This window comes from Pinus tabuliformis, chromosome 8 (genome assembly GCF_031772625.1).
Source record: "Pinus tabuliformis cultivar Carrire ecotype Pingquan chromosome 8, CPIR1, whole genome shotgun sequence".
NCBI lineage: Eukaryota > Viridiplantae > Streptophyta > Pinopsida > Pinales > Pinaceae > Pinus > Pinus tabuliformis.
Genome location: NC_142294.1, coordinates 1076656682 through 1076664811, shown reverse-complemented (window position 1 = coordinate 1076664811; position 8130 = coordinate 1076656682). Strand labels below are relative to the sequence as shown.

Below are 8130 nucleotides of genomic sequence, written 5' to 3'. Positions count from 1 at the left end.
CACAAAGGGGAAACCGTCAACACACCAGGCACCTTACAACCATTGCCCATTCCGGACTCAATTTGGACGGAGGTTTCTATGGATTTCATTACAGGTCTTCCAAAGTCAGGAAATAAGTCAGTCGTCATGGTGGTTGTGGATCGACTGTCGAAGTATGCTCATTTCTGCGCCCTACCCCACCCGTTTAAACCTACCTTGGTTGCTCAAACTTTCATGGATCAGATCTTCAAATTACATGGCATGCCCACTTCTATAGTGTCCGACCGCGACCCAATCTTCACCAGCAATTTTTGGCAAGAACTCTTCAGAATACAAGGCACTCAACTCAAACTCAGTACTTCATATCATCCCCAAACAGATGGTCAAACCGAAGCCGTCAACAAATGTCTAGAAACCTACCTTAGGTGTTTCACTTCAGAAAAGCAACACCTTTGGGCACAGTGGTTACCTCTGGCGAAATGGTGGTATAACACCAACTATCATGCCACCACCAAAATGAATCCCTATGAAGCAGTCTAGGGTCAACGTCTGCCTTCCCCTACTTCTTATCTCAAGGGATGCTCCAAAGTACAAGTAGTGGATCAACTCCTACAACACCGCGCAACCATGCTCGCCCATCTTCGCGAGAATCTTCATCAAGCTCAGAACCGCATGAAGCAACAAGCCGACCAACATCGCTCAGAGCGCCAATTTCAAGAAAGGGATCAGGTCTTTTTGAGGCCGCAAACATATAAGCAAACATCACTCAAAGATAAGGGTTGTCAAAAGCTCGCTCCGAAATTCTATGGACCATACCAAGTACTTCAGCGCATTGGAGAAGTAGCTTACAAGTTGGCTTTGCCCCCTACGGCAAAAATCCATCCAGTTTTCCATGTATCGTGCCTCAAGAAAGTGATTGGGAACAATTGCCGAGTTCAAACCAGTCTACCTGAATTAGACGAAAAAGGGTCAATCTGGCTTCAACCTGAACAGGTTCTAGACACACGAGACAAGCACCTGCGCGGCCGCATGATTAAGGAGGTCCTCGTCAAATGGAAAGACACCTCTCCGGAAGATGCAACATGGGAACCAGCCACTATTCTTTAGCAGTTTCCGCAGCTTCAGCCTTGAGGACAAGGCTAGTCTTAAGGGGGAGGGCATGTTAGGGTCCCACCCTAACCCCCTTATTTATGTCATGGGATCACGTCATAGTCAAGAGTCAATAAAGCCCATATTAATATTTGTAAGTGGTTAACCCACAATTAATGATGGGACCACAGTTAGTTGCAAATGGGCGGTAGTATTAGATAAATGATGTTAATAAAACCCACGGTATTGGCCCGTGGTATTGCATGTATGAGTCATATATTAAGGATAGAGACTCCCTGCGAGGAGTATCGTGTCTTGTTTTTGTAATCGAGCTCTGCTCTATTGGAGGTTGCCCTCTCGAAGAGGCCTGTGAACATTTCTCTCTGAATAATAAAATCATTGCTATTTTGTGTTCTGGGTATCTTTTCTTCGCATATTCTATGTTCTGGGTATCTTTTCTTCGCATATTCTGTGTTTGGGTATTGCTTTGCAGGTTAAGAGCATAACAAGATTGAGCTACCACTCCATGATGGCCCTTTTTTAACAATTTTTCCATCCTATGGGAGCTGATGATAGAGGGGGCTCCCGCCTGTAGCCCACGGAGGGTATGTGTGGAGTTGTTCTGCTTAAAACTCATATATAACTCTTGGAAATCCATTGTGATTGGCCCCAGAGTGTGGAGCCATTCTGCGCCTAGGACAATGTCGCAACCCCCCATGTGTATTGCAAACATGTGGGTTTTCAACTGATAATCCCCCATTTGAAGTTTGACATTTTCACAGCGGCCTTCACATTTCATTGTGCCCCCATCTGTAATTTGGACTTGGAAGTTAGAAACTGCACGGACAAAACAATGCGCTGCTTCAGCGATCTTTTGATGGATGAAATTATGGGTACTTCCACTATCAATCAAGACTACTACTGGGCGATGTTTAAGAAAACCCCTGATTTTGAGAGTTTGAGGGGAAGAAATGCCTGCCAATGCATTTAGCGAAATAATTGGTTCGTCAAATACAATCTCCTTTTGGTTATCTTCTTCAATCGCCTCCGGTTCCTCAAGTGGTGGATCTTCCTTGGTGGAGCTGTAGTCAGTGGCATCTATTTGAAAAAACTTGGGCTCCTTGCATTTATGACCCAGGGAATATTTTTCATCACAGTAGTAACATAGTCCTTGCTTCCTTCTTTCGGCCATTTCCGCAGGTGACACCTTTTGAATCTTAAGTGTCTGAGTCGTGTTGGGAGCCTATGGGGGACGACCTTTAGCGGGGAAGTTGAGGCGGTTGGATTGGGTTGTTAATGCACGTTCCACCTTACGAGCTACTAGCAAGCCTCTGTCCACGTGAGAGGGTGGTGGAGGAGAACTTGAGCTTTGATGGCTTCTTTCAGACCGCTGATAAAGCATTCCATGTAGAACTCATCTGTGAGACCCTTAGTGCAGAAGGCTAAGGCTTCAAAAGCGGTAATATATTCATCCACTGTACCCGTCTGTCGCAGCTTAGTGAGACGCCCCAAAAAAGAGTCTTCCTGTTCAAAGCGATTTCGAAGAGCTTTGGCAAATTGGACCCAATTTTGAAAATGTCCATTGCAATGCTGATGCCATTCCTTCCATTGCCATCGTTCATTGTCCAAGTACATGGTGCCCACCATAAGCTTAGTCCCCTCATCTATGATATGATTCAATTGGAAATACTGCTCCATTTGTGCTAGCCATGCAAACGTGTGAGAACCGTCAAATTTATGCATATCCAACTTGGGAGGTCGCTGACTGGGTGGTGGGTGGGTGTGCCAGACGTGGGGAGAGTGGCTAGACTCACTCTCATGGTATTCATGGCCATTATTCACCTCCTCGTGGGCTGGCTCCTTGCCCTTCAGTGCGTTCTGTATCTGGATACTTATTCCTTTAATCTCATGTTGTATTTCGTTCACCGAAAATTGGATGGAGTTCACCTGGTCTTCAATTTTGTCCATCCTTTCATTGGCCATCGCTTGAGCGCGAGTTTCTACCATACACCAACCTGATGAAAAATTGGGACCGCCAAAAAAATTTTACCAATAAATTGAATGGTACCACCTTGCTCAGCTCGTCGTCCTGATTCTGATGGGATAGGTCACCAATAAGCGCCCCGGAAGATCTCAGACTTTTTTTTTTTTTTTTAAACGTAGTAAATAGTACTGTAACATATAACAACAAAATGAGTTATTGTAAACCTATAAATCCTCGAAAGTTCAGCAAACTTGGAACCCTAAACTCTGGGGCTTAATTTTCCATACCTTTCGAAAGGGATTTATACATAAAACAATATTTGAACAGGGCACACTACGAACAGAATTGATTTAAGACCTATATATATCTATAGAGTATTCAGTAATAAGTTCCAAATTGGCTTTAGTAGAAAACAAAATGCCCCCAGAGGAAGAAAAAGTGATGTTATAAAAAACATCAATTTGGCGCATAAGCATACTTCACTTTCCCATTCTTCACTTTCTCGATGTACTTCTTGGAGAAGAGAGCGTAATTAATGCGTTGAATCACTCCACTGCTAGCGATGGTCACATTCTCGAAAAATTTATCCAAATCCTCATCGAATCGGACGGCCAGCATAATGTGGCGAGGGATAATTCTGGTCTTCTTGAAATGACGGGCAGCTTTTCCGGCAAACTCCAACACTTCGGCGGTGAGATATTCCAAGACAGCGGCAAGGTAGACGGCCGCCCCGCCTCCAACCCGCTTGGCATACCGCCCTTTCTTGAGATATCTGGCAATCCTCCCCACTGGAAAGGTCAATCCGGCCTTCACTGTTTTGGTTACTCGCTTCTTCCTTGAGCCTGCTCCATTCCTCCCTCCCTTTCCGCTGCTCTTCCTTGAAGTCTCCATTTTCTGAATACTGCTCCTCTACCGCTGATTGTACTCGTAAATGGCGACCACCAATTGCTTCTGCCACAAAGCCACTTTTATTCTATAGATATATACATGCATGTTCCCCTCCCTAAGAATCTACAGCTCTGTAACGCCCAAGCAAATGCATGATCGTACGAAAAGTGCATAGCGCAATGGAGTTCAAGAACTACTAAAGATTATGTCCGGAAACAAAAAATGTGATCAATTCGGTTTGAAACAAAGAAGTGTGGGTATAGTTGTTCATTACGTAGTGCATAGGAGAAAAAGCATACTCACCAGCTTCTCAGTTTGTTTTTTTGTTCTAGTATTCAGGTTCATGCACTTTTCTTCTGCTCTTATTTATCAGTTTCCATCGCCAAACTCGAATTCAGAAATTAAGATTGCATCCACTGCCAAACTCGAAGTCAGAGTACTACATGATGTCCTGAAACTCTACAAGATTGAGATTGCAGTTGGGAAATGATGATTCAGGCCTATTCTAGGTTGAAAGAGGGGAGTATGCACCTCACCACCTTTCACCCAACACCAACTCATGGCCATACCACCCTATGTGTCCATCAAAAACCACTCAAAAGAAAAAATAAAAAATATATATATATATATATATATATATATATATATATAAAATCAGAAAAGTCCAAGGGCCATAACATCATTGGCCCCACTCACCTACCACTCCATCTCCCCCATTGCCATCCCTTCCACTTCTACATCACCACCTATTCCTCCTCCAAGAAAAAAAATAGAAAAAGGTGATGAAAAGGCAGCTACATGTTTCCAATAGTAACTACAGGAAACCCTGTAGCAGCCTTTGCTCTCACAACATCAACTCTGCATGCACTCTTCTTCAGCACCAAGGAAAACAAGGAGCTCCAACACCCTTGCAAACATTGTGACTCCCATCCAAATGCTCAGTAGTAGCAACAACAAGACCAAGCACCTGCACATAGCAACAAAGACGACAACCACATCAACATGAAGAAATATACAAAAAAAATATCAAAGGATAAGCACTTATCTGAACAAAAAATCATAGCAAATCCATCCTCTAGCATGCAACAACCAAGCAAAGGAAGGCACAGGTATGGCACTTCATATGAGTTCTTCCCTAGGTATGATATAGTGAAAGTGTAGGTAAATGGAGAAAGTCAATTTTATAAGTTGGAGGTGGCTAGTTGACTTGGCCACCCTTAGCTCGAAAACAAAAAGTAAACTCCCATTCAACCTAACACGTGGCACCATCCCATCAAAGAGGAATGAGTTAAAAACATGGTTGAATGAAGTTGTGAAAGAGTGGGTCATGATTACGAGGAGAGGCTTCATGATAGCTAACGATGGGCCAATGGTCCATAAAAGGAAATCGCATACACTGCTAACCAATACACTGCTCCAAAGAATCGACCATAAAAATCAAATATTTCGAACTCTTATGAACCACTTGTTCAATTCGAAATCACAGAGGGTCGGGACCACCTTGCAAAGCCATCGAGGACAAAAACCTATTTCAACCACCCTACAGTAAACAACAACTACAGGAAACACAAGGTGTTACACAGTAATTTGTCACTGTCTCCCTGTCAGTCTCCCTACTGTGTCATGAATTCCAATTAATCATGCTCCTGCTCTCTAATCTGGCCAAAATGACCCACTTTGCCTAAGTTTATTTCATCATCGCGACTGTTATTAAAATAACCGCACTGACTGGCGCCTGATAGTGCAACTGATGTGCTGCCAGCGCGGAAGCACACGGGTTTTCCGCGCTGGTCGAATTTCATGAGCCAGGCATCCTATGTTTGTATTAAGTCGCGCTGACACAACTTTCTCCATTATTAAGATGCGATGTCAGCGGCCTAGTGCAGTTATACACCCGCGCTGATCCAGTTTGGGCGAGTTTGTTCTAACAGCCAGCCTTCCAGATGACTCCAGACCTGGTTGTTGGCCTTGTGAATGTCGCCCTCCCTTCTATGGCAGGTTTGTTCGTCATTTGGGCCACCTTCCTTGGAGATAAGCTCATCCTCCCACCATTCATGGAGACACCTTCTCCTATTTAAACCTCTACCATTGCCATGAGCAGCTAGTTTGGATAGTGTGGAGTTGATAGTGCTTAGAGTGCTGCTGCTAGTAGGTAGTTGGTGTGACAAGTGTGGGATTGCTATAGCTTAAGGAAGGTTGGAGTGTTGATTGTGTGAGAGAGAGTTCTTGTCTTGGGAAATCTACATCTAAGGGTGAATGCTTAAGAGACTTGCTGGCTGGACCCTCTCGAGAAGGATTCAACGTCAGAACTTTGGTTGTACTCTTCTCTGTTATTGATTAATAATAGATGACTACTATTATGGTTCCACTTTCATTTGTCTTTGCAATGGTTAATGTAAGTTACGTCCTTTCTGACTGATGTATAATTGCTTTTATTAGATTTCACGCTTGTGTTTGTCTTTCTCTTCGTGTGTGCAGGTATCTATTCACGGAGATCGTGGAAGATCGTGACCGGTCAGAGCGAAGGAGCGAGAGCGACATCTCTTCATCAAACAATAGCGTTGGAATCCAAGTAGGTGTTCATTGCCTACCTTTTATTTGCAATTAGGAACTTGCATAGTAGCATTGACTGATTGTTGCTAGACCCATTCTGGGCTAGTAGGGATTGCCTCTATCCGTAGAGGGGATTTACCTCTTTAACAATTTGGCGACTCCGCTGGGGAGCTGGCCTTTGTCTCTTTTTGTTCATTCTTGTTTTGAGTTTGATTGTTACTCTCTTTTCAAAGATCAGGGGTTAGTCCTCTGTTTTAACCTTCCCGGTTCAATCTGGGAGGTGCCTTAATTGTTTAAAGAGTTATTGCCTTGGTTTGGGAGCTTTTGGCTTGTTTGTGCTTGTTTTTTAGCCTCAGCGCGGTTTATATCAAAACAGTCGCGCTGACAGCGCATAGTTGTTTCTTTGACTCCGTGGTCATCGCGCTTGTACGCTTAACAGTCGCGACGATTCTGAAAAACGAACCAGTGCGACTAAGCCGTGTACTTCCGCGCTGACAGCGCTTTGTTGCTACGCGTGACTTCTGGTCAGCGCATTGTTGCTGAGTGTTACCCGCGCTGATCCTGTAGAATTGAATTTGTTTCAATTTTGCCTCCTGAGCCTATTGGTTTGACTATCCCCTACTCTTTCCACCTGGTTTATGACTTGATTTTTATTGTTTGAACTGTGAAGCACTTGCTTGCGAAGTCTTGTCGGGCAGATCTTGTTTTGTGTCCGGTGACCTAGTGTTATCATCCCGCTTTCGTTGGATTGATTTTGTTTTATCTCTCACTCACAAAGATTCGTTGCTACTTGCCTTTGCTTTTGCGAAAACCTTCCTCTTTTGCTTTCTTTGCTTGGTTGTTTAGGTGATTGTCAGCGAACCAGTCCTTGGATTGTTTCGATTACTTCTCGCTACCCAGACACAAATTACAATTGCTTGGGTTCAACCGTCTCTTTTCACGCTTGTTGTGTTTTTCATTGAGTGATTTTATTTCTCTTTACTCGGTGTTGCTGTCTCTCAATATTCATTTCAAGTGCATTGTGCCATTGAAAAAGAAATCGAACTAATATCTTTTGCATTCAATAGTTAATGAGAAAAAGAGCATTTCATGGTGGGTGGGTGTGCCAGACGTGGGGAGAGTGGCTAGACTCACCCTCATGGTATTCATGGCCATTATTCGCCTCCTCATGGGCTGGCTCCTTGCCTTTCAGTGCGTTCTGTATCTGGATACTTATTCCTTTAATCTCATGTTGTATTTCGTTCACCGAAAATTGGATGGAGTTCACCTGGTCTTCAATTTTGTCCATCCTTTCATTGGCCATCGCTTGAGCGCGAGTTTCTACCATACACCAACCTGATGAAAAATTGGGACCGCCAAAATTTTTTTACTAAGAAATTGAATGGTACCACCTTGCTCAGCTCGTCGTCCTGATTCTGATGGGCTAGGTCACCAATAAGCGACCCGGAAGATCTCAGACTTTTTTTTTTTTTTTGGAAACTCCTAACGGAGTTTTACTCCTTCCTGATCAATACTGCAGTCACCAAATCGTCAAAATGTCCTTTCCGCCAAAAGTCCTGCGAAAATTATATCCAGGTACAGGAACCCTTCATAACTACTCCGATCTAGTGGATCTGAGAGATCTGAATGGTGGGACA

The 8130-nt window shown here is 43.7% G+C and overlaps 1 protein-coding gene across 1 annotated transcript; it reads right to left on the bottom strand.

The window, feature by feature from the left end:
- Nucleotides 1-3508: 3508 nt before the first annotated feature.
- Nucleotides 3509-3943, bottom strand: LOC149239049 (putative histone H2A.1). The gene has a single exon (XM_089369737.1). The coding sequence runs from the start codon at nt 3941-3943 to the stop codon at nt 3509-3511; it is 435 nt and encodes a 144-aa protein (XP_089225863.1).
- Between the last annotated feature and the right edge of the window lie 4187 nt (nt 3944-8130).